At 38.3% G+C, this 21,554-nt stretch overlaps 1 protein-coding gene across 2 annotated transcripts in view; it reads right to left on the bottom strand.

The window, feature by feature from the left end:
* Nucleotides 1–21,554, bottom strand: part of GPR89A (G protein-coupled receptor 89A) — a 59,204-nt gene that overhangs the window by 36,192 nt on the left and 1,458 nt on the right. Inside the window, exons 2-6 of one of the 2 annotated variants that reach the window (XM_011951272.1) lie at nucleotides 18,410–18,455; nucleotides 14,359–14,418; nucleotides 12,209–12,312; nucleotides 7,490–7,596; nucleotides 6,936–7,037 (exon numbers count right to left, since the gene is read on the bottom strand). In XM_011951272.1, coding sequence (XP_011806662.1) covers nucleotides 6,936–7,037; nucleotides 7,490–7,596; nucleotides 12,209–12,312; nucleotides 14,359–14,385 — 340 coding nt within the window. In that variant the 5' untranslated portion in view covers nucleotides 14,386–14,418; nucleotides 18,410–18,455. The remainder of the gene's footprint in view (nucleotides 1–6,935; nucleotides 7,038–7,489; nucleotides 7,597–12,208; nucleotides 12,313–14,358; nucleotides 14,419–18,409; nucleotides 18,456–21,554) is intronic. The other variant, XM_011951270.1, reaches the window with a different exon arrangement.

The raw sequence follows: 21,554 nt of genomic DNA, 5'->3' as shown, positions 1-21,554 counted from the left end.
AGTAACAACAATAATTATAAATAACAATCATTGACTGTTTACTCTTGGTAGCATGAATGCTAACAAAGCAAAGTACTTTTAGTAAAAGCATCGGCAAAAAAAACTAGGAAAGTAAATCTGCTGGGAAAGTATAAATAGCAGGAAATACTTGGTGCTAGTTATCTTTGATATATATGTATTTCCTCTAAGGTGATACTCTTTTGCTTTTGTCTTATTCTTTTTTGCATCCAATAAACACAGAATTCATCTAATAAATGAGCTACACTTATAGATGAATGAGTAATTCAAAGGCAAACACATCATTTTTAGATTATAAATTCTATCCTAATTATCAATTGTTTCACATCACTTGAGAATGCTGAAAATCAACTTAGCAGTGAAAATAAATACTGCTGGTTGATGTATTTGGGATAAATGAGAGAAAGCAATGCTGAAGAATAACTCAGTAAGTTTGCCGTTGCAAAAAAAGAATGGTTTTAATTGGTTTTCACTTTTATTTCTAGGATAGAATTCACTTCAGCCATCCACTCCTATGGTCAAATGCCAGAGCTATAATTCAGGAATTCTGTCAGCTTCAAAACTGAAAATTTCAATATTCCTTTTCTGACTACTGGCCTCCCTTCCTAGTCTTCAAGTTCTCTTTCTCCTTTATTTCCACCACACTCGTTTTAGAGGTCAGTGCACTGTTTCTCCATTCTTCACCTAGCTTGGACTCCAGGCTTGCTGGCTTCAAATTCTCTCACCAGGAGCCTCAATCTCCTAATATCTTCCTTCTGAGGCGCTAATCCTACAAATTCACAACTCTGGATCAGTCTAACACTCTGCCTTCCCTGTGCCCATGTTTTGCTGCCTAAAATTGCTAGAATGCATACTGATTTTGGAGCCATTACAAATGTATGGTCTCCGGTCCTAAGAGAGCTCTCACACTACTGACTAATCCTTATCTTGCCCTTGGTCAGCCATCTCTCTCCATTGTCTTTGGCAGTTACTCTTTATTTTTCCTACCTTTGTCCTTCTCCTTTACCAATGTCCTTATTATAAAAGACATAAGCTAATAGACATAAACTACCTTCACTCTACACTATGGTCATGAATTTTCTCCTGATTGCAAAATTCAACATTTTCCAATTCTTGTTTTATTGGCTCTTTTATAACATTGAATATACATCTGCAATCATCCTCCCAGCTTGTCTCCTTCAGAACAAAGTAGCATCCAAAGCTGACTTCTCCACTTGTGCTTCTGATCTTCTCTGGGCCCTGGGAACTGTCTCATCCTTTTATGTGAGTTCTGGGATATTGCTGGTGATAAACTTGGTGCTATTTGTTTTTGGGTTTCTGTCATGGGGGTAAGTGAAGCCAGCTTGCCCCTACCCCACCATCTTGGAACTAGAAGTCACCATACTTTTGATTGTATTCAATCCCTTCCACCTCTTTCAGAGTCTTGTTCCATCATCTGTCTCCTCTCTCTTGCATATTCAATATTTCCTTCTTTGCTAGTTCTTTCGCTTTAGTTTCAAGTCTGTTTCTAAGAGAAATTCTGTTCTTGGCTTTGAGTTTACCTGTAGTTACCAATCCCCATCTATTTCCTCCTTAATAGCCAGGCTTCTTTTTTTTTTTTTTTTTTTTTTAGTGGCCGGATCTCAGCTCACTGCAAGCTCCGCCTCCCGGGTTTACGCCATTCTCCTGCCTCAGCCTCCGGAGTAGCTGGGACTACAGGCGCCCGCCACCTCGCCCGGCTAGTTTTTTGTATTTTTTAGTAGAGACGGGGTTTCACCGTGTTAGCCAGGATGGTCTCGATCTCCTGACCTCGTGATCCGCCCATCTCAGCCTCCCAAAGTGCTGGGATTACAGGCTTGAGCCACCGCGCCCGGCTTAGCCAGGCTTCTTAAAAGAAGTTTATGGTTATTGTCACCTTTTCTTCACCTCCAGTTCATTCCTTAACTGACTGCAATCCAGCTTTCTTCCCATTCTTCTACATTGAATGAAATCACTTTCTCTAATAATTGTAATGGCAATATAATAGGTAATATGCATCAAGCACATGCTATGACTAGGCACTGTTCTAAGCACTTCACGTGTTCTAATTCATTTAACCCTCATAACAATCCTACGAGGTAGATATTATTGAAAACCTAATTTTACAGATGAAGAAATGGAGGCACAAAGAGGTTAAGTAACTTAGTCAAGGCCACAGAGATAAAAGGGGCAGAGTCAGGTTTCAAGTGCAGTCTAGCTCCAGAGTCTAGGCTTTAACCACTATAACACTTTGGTAATAAGTTTTCTTCTGGTTGCAAAATTCATCATTTTCCAATCCTTGTTTTATTGGCTCTTTTATGACACTGAATCATTTTTGTTTAAAATTATTTTATATTCTTGGCTTCCACAACACCATTTCCCAAGGATTACCCTTTTACTTCTCTAATTGCTTTTTCTTGGTCACTTCTTGCTCTGTATGGACCAGAGTTCTTTCATTTCAGTATACACAGTTTTTGGTTGGGTGATCTCACCAACTTCCCCAGCTTCATCTAATGGCATTTAGTTGATGATTTCTAGTTGTTTAGATTCCTGGAGTCATCTCTATGAGGACTGATACATGTATACTTTTTCCCTAAGCTCCTGATTTGTACATCCAATTGCTTATTTAACATCACCTGGATATGCATAGGTAACTCAAATTCAGCATATACCAAACTAAAATTATCTTTCCCCTCAACTTGTTTCTTCTTCTGCATTATCTGTCTTAGAAAATGACATAATCACCATAATAATAAAATCTATACACTATACGATTACTCTCCATTCTATCTCTCGCCTTTCCTTGAATACACCAAGGTCTTTCTGCCTCAGGGCTTTATACGATGTCTCTTGTGCCTTCTTGGTGGGTCTTCCTTTGGTCTTGTCCTTTAAATCTCAGCTTAAATATCGCTGTCTCAGAAAGGGTGGATCTAACTACTTACACTACATTATCTGCATTTTTCTCTATCACAGCAACCTGTTCGCTCCTTGATGACAAAGATCACAATTGGCAATCAGTTATTTGTATATTTACCTCTTTACTGTCTAGTTCCACCCACAAGACTGTAAATTTCAGGGGGGCAGAAACCAAGTTTGTTTTGTTTGTGGTTTATTTCCAGTGCTTAATTTATATAAAGTAGATGCTCACTAAATATTTGTGTAATGCTCAATGAACGAAGAAATCCTCACCTAAATTCTGTTGATTCTACTTGCTATATACCTCTTGAATTTGCAACCCCTTTACAAGAAGACATCATGTCTTATTGATCTTTGTTTTCCTTACTGCCTGGCACATAGAAGGTGTTCAACAAATGTTTGTTGACTATAATATCACTCAATAACATAAAAAATCCAAGGGATTAATATGGGTTATTAAATATGAAAAAATTCCCCCCTCTACCTTTATTCCTTTTAACATGGTGTCTTTGTCCTTTTATTATATACCTTTTTATGGTTTAAAGTACTTTGCAGATACTATTTACTTAATCTCAGCATTTCTAGGAAGTAGGAGTCAGTCATCATTATCCTCATTTACCAGTTAATACATGGAAAGTCAGATGAATAAGGAGACTAGCAGAAGACCATTTCACCTTTGCCACCTGCTCACACAGATTCCTTACAGTCTTTTGTTATCTCTCTGACTCTTTCCCACTAAAGACATTCCAAGGTTCAGGCACCACACAAGAAGTACTTTTATGGAATTTTTTTTTTTTTTTTGAGTCTCACTCTGTTGCCCAGGCTGCAGGGCAGTGGCATGATCTCAGCTCATTGCAACCTCAGCCTCCTGGGTTCAAGCAATTCTTGTGTCTCCAGCCTCCAGGGAGTAGCTGGGATTATAGGCATGTGTCACCATGCCTGGCTAATTTTTGTATTTTTAGTAGGGACGGGGTTTTGCCATGTTGACCAGGCTGGTCTCTAACTCTTGGCCTCAAGTGATCTCCCTGCCTTGGCCTCCAAAGTGTTGGGATTATAGGGGTGAGCCAAACTGCCCAGCCCATTTTTTGGGTGGTCTCCACAGCAATAAACAACTACAGTGGTTGTTGGGACAGTCCTGGGAAAGCTCTAGGAAGGTAGTGTAAGGCTGGTTGCTTCTCAGCTACCACCTAAACTTTTCTTCCTCCTTACTTATCTTAGAGGGTTAAATAAATTAAGATACCTGAACATTCAGTCATAAAACTGTAATGCCTATTGGAGTACAATGGAAAGCAGAAAGCTGAAACTGTCTCCCTAGCTTTCTCCCTCAGTGTCCTTTTCAGGGTCATACCACAGAATTTAGAAAAAGGGGTGGATGAAAGGACAATAGATACAATGGCTGGCCTTCATCTTCCCTTTGGTGTGTCCTGGCTGCACTGGTCATGTGAGCTGAATGCACACAGAAGAAAGCTGGAGAAAGGTGTCAGAGTCAGGTCTTTGTATTGCATGTGAGCCTGTGTTTGCCCTGTCAGCAGCCCTGGGGGCCTTTTGTAACTCTTCTCTCTGACTTCTACCATCACAGATAAATGTGTCTGTCTGTGGGTTTCTTTCAAACAGGTTTATATGAGAACTATACTGCCAGGACTCTTTAGTGCAAGTCTTTCCTTTCGTTGACCATTGACATAGGCATGCTGATCACATTAGCATTTCCTAAATTCCTATCCAGAGTGTTAAAGTAGTAAACTCATTTACCACTTTGGAGAGACTCAATTTTCTTCCATTCACTGATTCAAAGAACATGTATTAAAACACTTGTTATGTGTTAGGTTCCACACTAGGCACTAGGGATACAAAGACAAATAACATGTAGTTTTCTGATCTCAGGGAGCCCACAGGTTGATAAGGAAGTTGGAAAAGGAAACATGAAATTTTAAGTTTTATAGATGATATAGATACCTTGAGTTGGGAGCAATTAATATCTCCTAATGATGGCCAGGAAAATCTTCCTAAAGGAATTGACAAGAGTTGAATCTAGAAAGGATAAATAGGCATTTTCTAGGTAGACAGGGTTGGTGAAGGATTGTCCAGGCTGATAGAACAGCTCTAGAAACTTGAGGCTGGGTGTGGTGGCTCACACTTGTGAGCACTTTGGGAGGCCAAGGTGGGTCGATCCCCTGAGCTCAGTTCAAGATCATTCTGAGCAACGTGGAGAAACTCCATCTCTACGAAAAAATACAAAACTTAGCCGGGTGTGGTGGCATTCGCCCATAGTCCCCGTTACTCAGAAGGCTGAGGTGGGAGGATCACTTGAGCCTGGGAGACAGAGGTTGCAGTGAGCCAAGATCATGCCACTGCACTCCAGCCTGGGTAAGAGTGAGACCTATCTCAAAAAGAAAATAAATAAATAAACTTGAAATAACTTCATAGGACTGGAGAATGCAACATGTATAGAGAGCGGTAGCCAGGCCATGAAAGGTCTCATACGCCACCTAAGAGTTTGAATGTTTTTGGTAGGCTGGTGTTATGTTAAGTTTTCTGGCCTTTAACATTATTTGAAATCTTGAAACAGTTATTCTTATTTTAAAAATACACAACTATTTATTTGGTATTGCATATGCTTTTCAAAACTGCGTTATCTCCTCTGACCTTACTGCAGGAGAGTCTCATAACCTCTCTCTCCCGAAATTCCTGCTATAGGCAATGAGTATACACGGAAGGGTGTGTGGGAGGTATGACAGATTCTATAATAGACACTGGCTCATTCAACATTAATTCCAATATCCTTTTCTAGCATTTGTTTTGGTACTACAGAGTTTAGAAAGCCAAACACTCCTTCTCAGACTTCCTTGAGGCTAAGGTTCTAAATGTCACCTAGGTTTCACCAAAAAACCAGGCCCATGTGAGGCCTCAGAGGCAGAAATGAACAATGTAAGGGTGGTGATAGCACTTAGGAGCTCAGATAGCTGGGAGTGAGGTCCCTGATGTCATAGACCCTGAGTGGCATGTGATGACTTCAGTGAGGTTTTCTAGTTTAGTATTGTGGCACAGCTGGGTATTTCTCTTCACCATACAGCAGTTAAGGTTTGCATTCCTGCTTTCCTAGAAAGTCTATACATTGCCTGACACTGTATAATTAATCACTTTCTGCTTTAAATTAGTTACAGTAGAATCTGTTTTCTGCAATAAGAACCCTGATAATAGATATGGCAGGATGGTGAATGAACAGGTATAAATATATTTTTAAAAAGGTTCTAGCATGAAAGCTGCAGTATATTTATTACAGATGGGCTCTCTAATCTTTTTAAGATAGATTCATACATACTTCTGAAATAGTTCTGGAAGGACTTGTTAGCTGAGGTACTTTTGTTCATTGATTTTAACTTAAAAATTAGGGCTCTGCCAAATCTCATTTTAAAATAAACTTTTTTTGTTAGAGGGGAGACACCGATTCTTGGAAAGCTTTTCTTTATCTACTAATTGTGGGCATTTTATGTCACCTTTCCCCAAATACGTATGCTTCCCTAATGTATCTTTATCATCACTTAAACAGTGGCCATTTACCTTTTGGGTCACAGACCCCTTTGGAAATCTGGTAAAAGTTTATTGATACCTTACCTCCAAATACACATACAAATATATTCCTGTAGTTCCATATACAATATGAGTTAGACACCATTCTCTTTCCTTATACCCTTTAAGTAAGTATATTCAGTAAAGGAAGGTCAAAAATTCCTACTTCAGAATGATAGAAGTGAGTTCCAAAACCAGCATTAGTTATCTCTTAGAATAAAGGAGAAAATGTGGTTCAAAATCAGACATTTTTCAGAGAAACAGCTTGCTATCCTCCTCAAAATCAGAATTTTTTTTTCCCAATCCCAAGAACCTATGAATTAATAAATTATTTCCCCAAATAATTTTTCCCCAAGAAATTTAATTAAATGTTTTTGAAATCAGAAAATTAAACAAAGCTTCTCCCTTCCTTCCTCTGCCCTCCCATATATACTCACCATGTTTTGGGCTGAGAATGGGAAAGGGATCTCCTAGTTTCCAGAAGAAATACATAAAGGTCAGCCATAAGAGACAGGAAAAAAGCAGTCGTTGTTTATGCACTGAGACAGAGGAGACAAAACTGTTAGGAAAAACAGATATAGGTTAAAGAGCTTGCTCTATTTAAAAATATAAGATAATGCTAATTAATATTTAGCTGCTAATTCACTTGGCAAATGAGTGACGAACAGTATAATTTTTAGTGAAAGCATCCTTACCATCGTAAGAGAAATTCAGCTGAATTTAAGATGTGGGATGAATTAGAGGAGACATTATTAATAGGTAGAAAAATAAAGCTGTGGCAGAACAAATAACCTAATCATTCACTCAATATTTACTTTGTGCCAATTCATTCAATATTTATTTTATATTTATTTTTAAGATGTTATGTGTGAGGTGTCCTCAAATAGCAGTAGCTACTGAAAGTTAATGTAGAAATGAAGCTATTCACAATCTAAGTCCCCTCAAATACTCATCTCAATCTATGTGCTGACTGAGAGGGCAAAATACTTACATAGTCGGATGTTGCTCACAATAAAATAGCCAATGTAAAAAGGCACCATGAAAACCAGGATCAGCAGAATTACACACAGGTTCATTTTCCAGTGAAAATAACGTGAGCTGAAATATATATCAAAGACTGTCACTACGAGGGAGAGAGGGCAGCAACTTTCTTTCTCTTTAGTCTTCCAAAGGGTCTTTTGCTCTTTGGACTCAATATTGAATATATCCTATCTAATCAGCCTACTAGGCTCTTATAATCTACTCATTTGTAGAGATTAAAAAACACAAATTTTTGAAAGGTATATATGACCATCTTAACCTCTGAAGAATTTCATATATTAAAATAAGAATGTTTATGTTTTTGATCTATTCATAGGCAACATATACCACTAACATGTATCAACGTAAGACATTGCTGGTAGAATGACTATTGTTTACTCTCCCCTAGGAATCTTATTCCAATGTAAGAATTAAAGGAAAATAAATATTAACAGTAATAAATGCTATAAAGGTTCAAAAATATTTCTTTTGTACTCTTGAAATAAACACCTGATTTGCATGAATTACTTTTATTAATTTATAAGATGTATTTTATTAAAACTTTTTGTTAGCACTTTTTATAAGTTTTAATGAGATATAATTTACCCATTTAAAGTGTACAATTCAATGGTTTTCATATACTCAAGAGTTGGGCAACCATCACCTCAATCAATTTTAGAACATTTTCATTAGGCCATAAAGAAATCCTGTACCCATTAGCAGTCACTCCCTGTTTCTCCCTAACCTCCTCAGCTCTAGGAAACCACCAATATACTTTCTGTTTCTAGGAAACCACCAATATGTAATCTTTTATGACTGGCTTCTTTTACTTACCATAATGTTTGCAAGGTTCATCCATGTTGTAGCACCTATCAATAATTCCTTTTATGGTTGAACAATATTCATCCCATTAAATGGATATATTATATTTTGTTTCTGGATTCATTAATTGAAGACATTGGGTTTTTGGCTATTATAAATAGAGATGCTATGAATGTGTGTGTATACATTTTGGTGTGGACGTATGTTTTCATTTCTCTTTAGGTAAAAATGGAGTGGAATTGTTGGGTCATATGATAAATCTATATTTAATCTTTTGAGGCACTCCCACTGTTTCCCAATGTGGCTGCATCATTTTACATTTTCCTCAGGAGTGCATGAGAGTTCCAATTTCTCCTCAGCCTCGCCAACACTTGTTATTGTCTGTTTTTTTTTTTTTTTGTTATAGCCATTTTAGTGTGTGAGAAGTGGTATCTCACTGTGGTTTTGATTTGCATTTCCTTGATGGCTAATGGTACTGGGCATCTATTTATATGTGCTTACTGGCCATTTGTATATCTTTGGAGAAATGCCTATTCAGATCCTTTATTCATTTTTTAATTGTACTATATTATTAAACTGTAAGAATTCTTTATGTATTGTAGATACGAGTCCCAGTCCATTATCAGATACGTAATTTATAAAAATTTTTTCTTGTTCTTGGAATGTTTGTTCACTTTCTTGATGGTGTCCTTTGTATTTACCGATTTTAAATTTACTTAGGCCTTGTTTCAAAAAAGGTATAAGTGGTTAAATGGCTTACAAAGATAAATAAAATACAGGATGATGAAATGAACTATAAGGAAATATGAACAACAATGGTAACAGATAGGTAAAATACTGGGCTAAGCCTGATGGCTATTATAAAATAGAATTCTAGAAAGTTGCTATGGGTAGGTCATAAATTTAGCTTTAAGTTTTCTAACGGTCAATGTGAAACAAAAAATTTGATCAGTTAGATAAAATCATTGTGTCTGCAAGAAAATAACAAATTAATTTCTCAAAAGAAGCACAATTATCATTTGTTACTGAATTGTTACTAAGATTACAATGAAATTTCTTCAAAGACTTCATAAAGAAGAAAATGCAAAGGCAATTAACAGTATCATCGATCCTTTCAAGAGAAATATCAGTTTCAAAGGGCTGTTTCTTACTGTTCCTTCCTTAGTACAGATGGCAGGCAACACAAAACAAACAGCCATTCAGTAAAAGCTACCCTACAGGGAGTGAATACCATTTAGACTAGATACGTTGACACCTTTTCGCTCCTCTAGGTTAACCTACTTTAGAGCATTTAGAGAAGGAAACAAGGTGGACATCCTCCAGGCAATCCTACATAGTATTTCAGCAGAGTTTCTGAAAGATTTTGGGAGGCAGTGGGTTTGAAATAACAAGTGCAACTTTAATTGGCAGTACGGACTGCCCTTTTTTTTTTTCTTCCGAGACAGAGTCTCGCTCTGTCGCCCAGGCTGGAGTGCAGTGGCGCGATCTCCACTCACTGCAAGCTCCGCCTCCCGGGTTCACGCCATTCTCCTGCCTCAGCCTCCTGAGTAGCCGGAACTACAGGCGCCCGCCACCGCGCCCGGCTAATTTTTGTATTTTCAGTAGAGACGGGGTTTCACCGTGTTAGCCAGGGTGGTCTCAATCTCCTGACCTCGTGATCCACCCGTCTCGGCCTCCCAAAGTGCTGGGATTACAGGCATGAGCCACCGCGCCCGGCAGGACTGCCTATTAAAAGTGAAGCACATGTTTTAACTAATCTTTTGAGCTGACAGCAAAGTGATATTCTCTTGAAAAAATTAAGGATCCCAACAAGATTACATATTTGGATAGGAAGTCATACAATCTCTGCTCAAAGGTGAGTCAAAGGAATATTCTGGTCAAGATTCTCTTTTCAAAACGATTCTGAGTCCAGTCAATGGACAGTTATACTACATCATCAAGGTTCACATTTGTGTTCCATAACTGGGTGGAACACTAGCATGAAAAAACAGGTATAACTGAAGACATGTCTCAGACTGAACAAACCCAATCCTCTACATAACACACAAAGAAGAATCAGATTTCAGCAATGCTACTTCTTATCCTCTTTAACTAACTAAGAAATTTAAGAAATATACACTACAGTATGACTGATGTTTCTTACTATATGGGTTATTAACTATAAGTTAAAAGTTGGGGGACATCATCTACCAAAAACAGAAACTATAGCTTTAGAATAACTGAATCCTCTGTATCTATATGTAGATGAGTAGTTGGCAAACTATGGCCTGGCAGCCACCTGCTTTTACAAATTAAGTTTTATTAGAGCATGGTCATGCTTGTTTGTTTATATATTGCCTATGACTACTTTCGCTCTACAACAGCAGGGCTGAGTCGTTGCAATAGAAACCTTCTGGTCCACAGAAGCCTAAAATATTTACTATCTGTCCCTTTACAGAAGAAAGTCTGCCAACCCCTGCTTAAATAGCAGTGAAAGATGCAGGTTGTGATAATAAAATTTAATAACCATATGTAAAATAATACTTGTCTATTCTCTATAGTCATAGGATCTATATCTAGCTCATCCAAAAAAAGGTTTGGATTAATAAAGTTTAAAAGTAGGAGAATCAGAACATATTTCTATTTTACCATAATACATGTTATTCATTGTTCTATCAAGAGACCATTATTATCAACTCTGATTCTGTCTCACTCTTTTTTCCTAAGAGATGGGTCTCACTGTCTTGTCCAGTGATCACAGCTCACAGCACATTCTCAAACTCCTGGGCTCAAGGGATCCTCCTGCTTCAGCATCTAGTGTAGCTGGGACTATAGGTGTGTACTACTACACTCTGCTAATTTTTTTATTATTTTTTTGTAGAGACAGGGCCTCACTTTGTTGCCCAGGCTGGTCTTGAACCTCTGCACTTAAGTGATCCTCCTGCCTCAGCCTCTCAAAGTGCTGGGATTATAGGCGTAAGCCACTGTGTCTAGCCCCTCTCTCTTTTTTTAACCTTTCAATGTTTTGTGATTAACCATTTGTACAGTAAGTTTTTCTTTTTAATTCAAATTTTGTTTTCAACTCTGATTATTAAATGATTTGAGAGTACAGTCTCTCTACCAGTCTCAAGTGTCAGGGGTCTATAATGAACTTATCTTGGCGCTGGGTCCTAACTTTAGAGTGAAAGACTACTTTACTCTTAAAGGTTTTTCCAGGTAGTGATAAAAAAGTACAACAAAGTCTGCATAGCATAGCTGAACCCTACATATAAATGCCACTAAAAAAAATTCTCAAGCTTGCAGATTAACAAGCAAGAAATATTTCAGATAGACTATCTAATAAACTAACAGGTCTATTATTCAGAAGGCAGTAAAGAGTTACTTTTAAAAAGTGTTTTAAGAAACACTTTAAAAAAACAAACGTGACCATGACTGTAAAATCAATAAAAGTAACTAAGTTAAGTAAGAACTGGAGTTCAGTCTTCAGAGAGATTGTTAAGTATCTCTGAGGAACTCTAATCTTTTCAGGTAGAGATTTTCAATCGGCAGAACAATGTGAAGGGCTGTTACTGGGATTCAGTCAGCAAGTAGTCCCGGAAAAATAAAGCTTCTAGGAGTGAAGCCTAGTCTGCGGCTTCACAGCCTCACTTCAATGAGTTCTTCGGAGTTAATGGTCAGATCTTTTTTTTCCTGGTTTCTCATAATCTTTGTCAAACCAGCTATTAGATGGCTGTGACCCATATCTGCTGTGATCATTGTAGTTACTGAGACTAAATTATTAACACAGTGTTTTTTTTTTTTTATCTGTTATGAGATCCAGATAGCTTTTCCACTGTAAAGAACGTAGCACAGAACCCTTCAAGAGGAGTTATTCAGTATTCTTACTCACCTGCTATTCAATACTCCTAAGATTTCAAAGATGATGAGCTCAAACATGGTGCAAGAAAATGCAAATGTCACAGAGAAGATCACCTGTACAACATACTGACGTATCTGTTAAAAGCCAAATAGAAATTAGAAGTTATTTCCATGTTTAAAAACTGAACATGTTTAAACTGAACATGTTTAAACTGAACATGTTTAAAAACTGAACTGGTTATAAGTCAGAAAACTTATTTTGAGGAAATTCTCAAGTCACTGGAAGTAAGGTCACAACAGCAACTTGCCTGGAGCTAAAGAAAAAGATCAAAGTAGGTGGCACTTCTGAATCTTGAGTCACTATTACCAGCATCCTCTTGTGGATGAAGAATTTTGAGGACAAGAAGATGAAGTGACAGGGTCACAGGCAGCACTTAGAATTCCTGATGCACACTGACAAAAAACTGACAGACTCATATATAATGGTTAATGTTTAAAGGGGTTCTTCAACACTCTGCAGATCCTGGATCAGTTCTGGAACCTCCCTTGGGAGGCCTTAAAGTACTGGGCAGAAGAAAATCTCCAGAATTCCAGGCTCTTTCAGACAATTAAACTCCCTGAGAAAGTTTAATGGAGAACATCCTAGAAACTACCCAATGTAGACTATAACCCCTGATCTTATTACTAATTAGGAAAACTAACTAGGAAATGTCCAGTCTAGGATGGTGATCTTCTGAATCCAAAGCTTAAAATAAAAACACCAGCTTTGTGTTGCGGGAAGTCAATGGAGGGACCGGCTGAAGCTGTGGCAGAAGAACATAAATTGTGAAGATTTCATGGGCATTTATTAGTTCCCAAAATTAGGACTTTTATAATTTCTTACACCTGTCTTTACTGCAATCTCCGAATATAAATTGTGAAGATTTCATGGACATTTATTAGTTCTCCAAATTAATACTTTTATAATTTCTTCCGCCTGTCTTAATCTCTTAATCCCGTCATCTTCATAAGCTGAGGATGTATGTCACCTCAGGACCCTGTGATGATTAGGTTAACTGTACAAATTGTTTGTAAAACATGTGTGTTTGAACAATACGAAATCAGTGCACTCTGAAAAATAACAGAACAGCGATTTTCAGGGAACAAGGAAAGATAACCATAAGGTCTGACTGCCTGCAGGGTCGGGCAGAATACAGCCATATTTTTCTTCTTGCAGAAAGCAGGTAGGAGAAATATCGCTGAATTCTTTTCCCAGCAAGGAATAATCTTGGGGAAGGAATGCACACCTAGGGGGAGGTTTATGAAGGGCCGCTCTAGGAAGTCTGTCTTATGCGGTTGAGATAGGACTGAAATACGCCTTGGTCTCCTGCAGTGCCCTCAGGCTTACTAGGATTTGGAAATTCCAGCCTGGTAAATTCTAGTCAGACCAGTTGTCAGGTCTCGAACCCTGTTTCCTGTTAAGATGTTTATCAAGACAATGTGTGCACAGTGGGACACAGACCCTCATCAGTAATTCTAATTTTTGCCTCTGCCTTGTGATCTTTTATTGCGTCTGAAGCACTGATCTCTGTGACCCACTCCCTATTCATACACCCCCTCCCCTTTTGAAACCCCTAATAAAAACGTGCTGGTTTTGCGGCTCAGGGTCGCCGTCACAGTCCTACCAATATGTGATGGCACCCCCAGGGGCCCACCTGTAAAATTTCTCTCTTTGTACTCTTTCTCTTTATTTCTGAGACTGGCCGACACTTAGGGAAAACAGAAAGAACCTATGTTGAAATATAGGGGGCTGGTTCCCCTGATAGCCTTGGGATTTTGGTATTAAGTTAGAATATAAGACTGGCAATTCAGGCCCAGATAGACAAATGAAAGGGAACATTTGTGAGACATTATGAATTAAATTCTCTCCTGCAGAATAACTATTCGCTATTGGTGCATATCCTGATATGACTAAGGCGTAACATTCCTTTCTCCTAACTTCTGGGCTATATTTGGCTTGCCTTTTTCGCCCCTTTTAAATCAATTAAGCCTAATTATATTCTCCAATCTAATAGTTATATAGTACTTATTTGGTAAAAGCTTCCTATCTTGGAAATGAACATAATGTTTCTTTAATGGAGACATTTTTCTTGTCAATCTAAATTCATATAGTGTAAGTATGACAAAATTATTTCTTCTCACCTCATAGTCTTTAAACAATTGGCGCATGAAGAAAAGCCACCCAAATCCAAAAAATAGTATCTGGAAGAGAAAAAAGATAGAATGTCAATATATATTTTCTTTTGAGAAATGTTTTACAGAAACTCTTTTATGATAAAAGGTCTGCTAACTAGACGGTTAACTTATTTCAGGGATTAAAGATAAGATCTACTCTTACAAGACCTACTTATTAAAGCTTATGACACTGGAAATAAATGTTTAAATGTTCTTGGATGTTTTAAGTTATATATGTTACAGAGTATGCTTCAAGACAAAAATGGAAGTACATATTTTCCCATAATCTTATGACAATAATTACATGAGCCAGAGAAGTTCGCAAATAGAAAAGGAGTCAGTGGCCAGGCGCAGTGGCTCACACTTGTAATCCCAGCACTTCGGGAGGTCAAGGTGGGCAGCTCACCTGAGGTCAGGAGCTCGAGACCAGTCTGGCCAATATGGCGAAGCCCCGTCTCTACTGAAAATACAAAAATTAGCTGGGTGTGGACACCTGTAATCCCAGCTGCTCCTGGAGGCTGAGGCATGAGAATCGCTTGAATCTGGGAGGCAGAAGTTGCAGACAGCCAGTATTGTGCCACTGCATTATAGCCTGGGTGATAGAGTGAGACTCGGTCTCAAAAAAAAAAAGAAAAGGAGTCAGAGTGAGACTTGCTTCTTATGGATGATCCCTGATTGCAAGTATTTTAAAAAAATACCAGCCTGGCCAACATGGTGAAAATCCATCTCTACAAAAAAACACACACACATAAAAATGAGCTGGGGGTGGTGGGGTGTACCTGTAGTCCCAGCCACCTGGGAGGCAAAGGTGGGAAGATCACCTGAGCCTAGGAAGTTGAGGCTGCAGTGAGCCATGACTGCACCACTGTGCTCCAGCCTGGGCAACAGAGTGAGACCCTGTCTCAAAAAATAAATAAAAATAAATCAATTTAAAAAACAAAAACTTCACGGGAAAGGAGTTGAGACCAAAAGTAGACGAGCAGTAGAAAGCCTAATGTGTTTTATATCTGTTTCCTTCAGAGAGTTTTCTTAGCTTCTCCACCATCCTGCCTAATCTACATAAAGTGGTTTTCATCTCAGTGTAAAGCTGAGGTCCCTCTTTTGTCAGTTTTGTTTCAAACTGGCAGAGACCGTAGCCACATGACAGCTGACAAAGCTGGTCTGTAGTAAACAGAACTTTCTATACATAGACACGCACTGACAAGACTAATCTTTTCTTCTTAAACTGGCTAGGACCTTTATAAAGAAAAAGAAAATGATTTTATGTCTTCCTAGAGACTACTTTACTAAGCAAGTGTAAACTCAGTAGTTTAGCACAGACTACTTTAGCTTCTTATCATGCCCCTGCTGCCTAGCAAACTCATGTGTTCAGCCTCCTGGAACTTCCTTTGGTTCTTTAGACCCATATTCTTTCACATCAAGACCTCTCTAGATGTCTTCTGACAGGAAATTCTCTCCAGCCCTCTCCCAGTTATGCTATTTACTCCCTCTGGAAGGCCCTCTCTGCCCTCCCAAACACAGATCAATTGCTCTTTTTATATAATCTTATTCTACATTGTACTTCCCTCATCAAAGTGCTTACCATATGGTTTTGTAATGCCTGATTTAAATATTTTTTGACATTAGATTATAAGCTCTATGAGGACAAAAACCATGTTTGTCTTGTAATCTTTGTATCCTTGGCATCCAGCACAAAGCCTGGTATGTAGCAGACTCTCCATAAGTGCTTGCTGAATGGCTAAGTGGTCTACATAAAAGATGGTTTATTCTTCAGCATTCAATCTTAAATTTTCTGTAATAACTCCTATGTGCTATGCTAGGTGCTGAGGATACAAAGATGAGTAGGAGGTCACTACCCTCTACAAGCTCACAATATAGTGAAGACACCACATAAATAACTATAACATAATATGGACGTGCAATGATAGAAATACATACACGATATTGTAAAACAATATGAAAGAGGGAGACCAAACCAATCTGTAGGGGCTTAGGACAGATTCTCTGGAGAAGATAATGCTTGAGCTGAAGGAAGTTTTAATTTGCAGTTACAACCTGATATTGTATGCAAATTTTGGGATTATGTGCATTTTTCTAGAGTGGTTGAAGGTATTCATCACACACTCAAAGGTTTCCACCACCCCTAACATATTAAAAACCACCCTCTCAAAGGATGAATAAGAATCAAGTAGGGAGGCTGGACACGGTGGCTCAAGCCTATAATCCCAGCACTTTGGGGGCCAAGGCGGGTGGATCGCTTCAGCCCAGGAGTTCGAGAACAGCTTGGGCAACATGGTGAAACCCCTTCTCTACAAAAAATACAAAAATTAGCTAGGTGTGGTGGTGCGTGCCTGTAGTTCCAGCTTATGGAGAGGCTGAGGTGGAAGGGTCACTTGAGTCTGGCAGGTGGAGGCTACAGTGAGCCGTGAGCACGTCACTGCATTCCAGCCTGGGTGACCAAGCGAAACCCTGTCTCAGAACAAAACAAATGAACAAAAAACGAATCAGGTAGGGTAAAAACAGGTGGTAGGGGTAGGAGGACAGGGCTTTCCAGATAGCAAAGGGCATGAGTAAAGGCACAGAGTGAAAAGCATGGTATATGCCAGGAACTACACATGGTTTGGAGATGCCAGAAGATGAAATTCAAAGGAAGAGGTTAAAAATGAGGCTAGACAGGAGGAGTGGACGTCCAACCACTGAGAGCTTTGAAGGCCACCCTAAGATTATAGTCTGTAGGTGGTGAGGGTTATTTAAGCAGGGAAATGGCATGGTCTGATTTGTTTTATATTATAGAGAGCAGTATGGTGGCTGTGTGGAAGACACATTTGAAGGAAATAACATTGTAGGAAGAGAAACATCATAGAAATGTGTTATGGGAGTTCAGATGAAAGATGATAAAGCCCTGAATTAAGACATTTGGTGACAGAAGAGGAGACGACAGATTTGAGAACTATTTAGAAGGTAAAATCAGCAGGGAGAAGTCAAGGATGACTAGTTTGGAATACAGGATGATAGTGAAGCTACCCAATTTGTATTAAGAATATTGGAGAAAGAAGAGGTTTAGGAAAGGGGGCAGAGGATGGGGAAAATGATGAGCTTATTTTGAACACACTAAGGGCCTGAGGGACAGCCAGCAAGATGGGTCAAGATATCCAGCAAGCACCTGAATAAAAGACAGATTGTGAAGGCAGGTCTAAGATATACTTATGAGTTGAAACCATCAAAGTACACAAGATCACCCGTGAATAGTATCTACAGTAAGGAGAGCAATGTGCCAAGAAGAAAACACTAGAGGATAAGGAACACAGTTTGAATGGTGAGGTAGGGGCAAGAACCAGAGTGTAGCAGGTCAGAATGAATGGGAGCTAAAGCAGTGGGGATAGTAAATGCAAATTACTCTAGGGAGGGCCAGGAATGAGAAAAAAAGAAAACACTAGATAATAGGTTAGAGAAGAATGTGGAATAAAGGGACAGTTTATTGGCCAAGGGGAAAGAAAGCAGTCAAGTAAGGAGAAAAAGATGAGAAGGATGATGGAATGCTGGAGGATGAACTGATACTATTAATTTATTATTATTATTAGGTAACTTTTATTGAGCATTTACTATATTCCAGGCTCTCTAAGTAATACTTAGCATTATAATCTTATAGAAATCATTAAAAACCCAGTAAGGTAGGTTTGATTGTCCTATTTCATAGAGAAAGATGAGGTTTAGAGAAGTTAATCAATTTATAGTAAGTGTCAGAATCAAGATTGGACTCAAGCCTGTCTGACTCCAAAATCTGTGCCTTTTTTTTTAATATTATGTTTTCAGCTCTTATTGAGTCTGTCTGTTTAGAAAATCTGTGCTTTTAACCACTTCAAAATAAGCTACTCTAAGATCAAAGGTAGGGAGAATGGCCTTAAACCGGAGTACGGGAACCCAATTTTCTGAAACGGAAAGAAAGGAGGTGAGAATGGTTGTGAACACAGATAACATTTTAGATTATGCAGAAAGTATTCATAGTAGGAGATCATACCTTTTGGCTTCACTTTTGTTGAGTAAGTACAAGGCAAGGTTACCTGCTAAGAGTAAGACAGGTGAGTATAGAAAAGGCAGCTTTGAGGAGAGTGACAAAGATTCAGACAAACTTTGAGGGGAATAAAACAAGTAGCTGATTAAGGTCAAGAAAAGGAATAATTCAGTGAGCTGAGGGTTAAACTCATGGTGTTGGCAAACTACACAGCTGTGTGATTTTCTACAGTAGCCTTCAGGCCTCTTTATTAGTGGCAGACAAACTATAGCAATGATCCAAGTGTGGACATATTGAAGGTAAATGAACAAGTGGGTGTAAGAAAGTAAGTTGGATCCAAGCATCTAGATCAAGTAGAAAAGGAAAGGGTCAAACAGATTAGGAGAAAATGTCCAGGATATCCTGTGGCTATTATAAAGAGTTACCAGTGGAGACAGATGTAAATTCAGAGTTTAGAGACCATATTTATATGACTTATGAAGCCACAACTGAAGATAGAGAAGTTGGGCAGTTAGGAATGAGAGTAGTATGTAGAGTGGAAATGGATGATTAAGAAAAAAAAATCACCAAGATTGCTGTGAAATGGAACTTTAGACAAGGAAGAGAAAACAAGCAAAAATTTTAAGTTTATATGGTGGGGAGGGGAATGGAAGAAAAGAGAAACAGATATATACCTTTAATATTTCATTGTGGCCTCCTTTTGCATTGACAAAGAAAGTGTAAAAAGACTTTCAGAACAAAATTATGTCTTTTGCACCAACACAGATGCACCTAGAGGCCATCATCCTAAACAAATTAATGCAAGAACAGAAAACCAAATACCCCATGTTCTCACTTCTAAGTGGGAGCTAAATATTGGGTACTCACCAACATAAAGATGGCAAAAAACGAAACTGGAGACTACCTGGGGGCAGGGGAGGGGAGAAAGTGGAAGGATTGAAAAACTAATTATTGAGTACTATGCACCTGGTACCTGGGTGACAGAATCATTTGTATCCCAAACCTCAGCTCCCACAATATACCCAGCACAAGTACCCAATCTACAATAAAATAAAAGTTGAAAAAAAAAAAAAGACTTTTAAACTACACACATACACAAAAGTAGCTGGAGAATTCATTTACATCCAAGATAAACACAAATTCTGGCAAGATTATAGAGGATCCAAAAAGAATGCAGAAGCAAAATGCAATTTCAAATAGCTTTGCAAATAAAATGGAAGGCGCATAGCTTCTTATTAAAAACGAGACTTAATACTTTCAGAATTGTACAGAGTAAAATCTTGACCTTAGGACTTAAGAGTGTACTCTGGAACTGATAAGTCTTAATGACTGTATAGAGGGCTCAAAACATGAGTTAGATAACAGTTGCTTTTATAAAAGTGAATTCTGGGTTGAAAATTAGCTACTGTTAAAAAAAAAAAAAGATGGCCATCAGCAGGATAGTTATTAAAGAATTAACTATAAAAGACACCTTTCTTGGATCATTTATTCACCCTTTTAATCATTTAACAAGTATTTATTAGTGCCTAATATGTGCCAGGTCCAAAGGATAGAATGGCAAACAAGAGAGCATGAATGCTACTCTCAAGGAGTTTATAATCTACGGAGGAGATAAACGAGTAATTACAAAACAATGTGGTAGCGTTGTTACAGGGGAAGTAGGTGAAGGGTACTATGGCAGTATGTATAGGGACATCTAGTCGACTCTAGGGGAAGCTTCTTGGATGTTCAAGTTGAGATCTGAAGGCTGAAAGGGGAGGGACATGAGGAAAAGGCTCAGAAAAAGAAAACACACTCTGGAAATCTGGAGGCACCACAGCATGGCCAGGTTAGGGAACTAAAAGAAGGTCAGGAAATCTAAAGAATAAAATGGTGAAAGCCACAGCTGAAGAGAGAAAAGCCAGGGTCCCATCAATAAGGGACCTGATAAGAGCGAGGGTCCCATCCATAACGGACCTGAAAAGCCACGTAAAGGAGCGTGAACTTCATCCTGTGGCGCGGTGAGCAAGATTCAATATGTGACCTCTGATTTCAGATTTCATTTCAAATAAACCTTTCAGTTAATACAACACAGAAAAAATGAGGGGGGAGGGGCGCAGGGGGCAATGGTGGTGTTTCCAAGGTAACCACACCTCTCTAGAGAAGTGTTTTTTATTAAATAAATATTCACTACAACTCTACTATGTGCCCGCAACTGATCTAGATGCTGGTGAATACAGGAGAGAACAAGAAAGACAGTGTCTTGGACTTCATGGACAGATAACAAACACATGAACATACAAATGAACTATAGTAATAAATGCCAAGAGGAAAATTAAACATGGAAATGAGGAAGAAGGCAGCCGAAATGGAAAGCCACTTTGGCTGTGGGCAGGGTGTCAGGTAAAACCTTCCTAAAGTGACATTTTTACTAATGCCGAAATGATGATAAAGTAGCCACATAAATATTTGAACAGAGAACATTCCATGCAAAGGAATCTTTGGGTCTTTCTTCCACATTAGTTTCACAATTAATTACTGCATGTGGATGCATGTGTGAAGTAAAAGTCTATGATTACAAGGCATACAAAATTAGAAAAGCCACTTCCTTGGTTCAACGTATCAATTATATCCACGCTAAAAATCTTAGAGGCTGCAATGCAAAGCCAATTTTCTACTGACATTCTTATCTTTATTCTAAGTGAAAAGAAAAGCTAATTAAATATTGCTATTTTTCTTAAATTGGTACTAGGGTTAAAAATAACCCTAAGTTGTCACCAAGGGCACTAGGTAGTCTTAGAAAGGTTTTAAGCAGAAGAATTACATGTCCAGGTTTTTTAACAATACATTTGAATACTATGCAGTCAATAAAAACAATTATGAAGACTATAGAAAAGGTGGTAAATTTAAAAAATTTTAAAAAAAAGATTGCATTAGAGTGGTAGGATCATGGATGGCTTTTCCTTCTTTCTTATCTTCTTAAATATTATAAAAGTTTTTGAAGAGAAAAGGACAATGCTCCGCTCTACGGAGACGAGTATTAGGATGAAGCAATACAAAAACTCAATCAAAGAACAAAAATTTAGTTCACTTTAAGCTCCAAAAGGTAACTGTTTCTGTTACTTGCCGTTTGAGAGAAAGAACAAGTAAAAACAACCAAAAAAAAAAAAAA

This window comes from Colobus angolensis, unplaced genomic scaffold (assembly GCF_000951035.1).
Source record: "Colobus angolensis palliatus isolate OR3802 unplaced genomic scaffold, Cang.pa_1.0 Scaffold317, whole genome shotgun sequence".
NCBI lineage: Eukaryota > Metazoa > Chordata > Mammalia > Primates > Cercopithecidae > Colobus > Colobus angolensis.
Note: the sequence above shows the minus strand (reverse complement) of the source record. Positions and strands in the feature narration are given on the sequence as shown.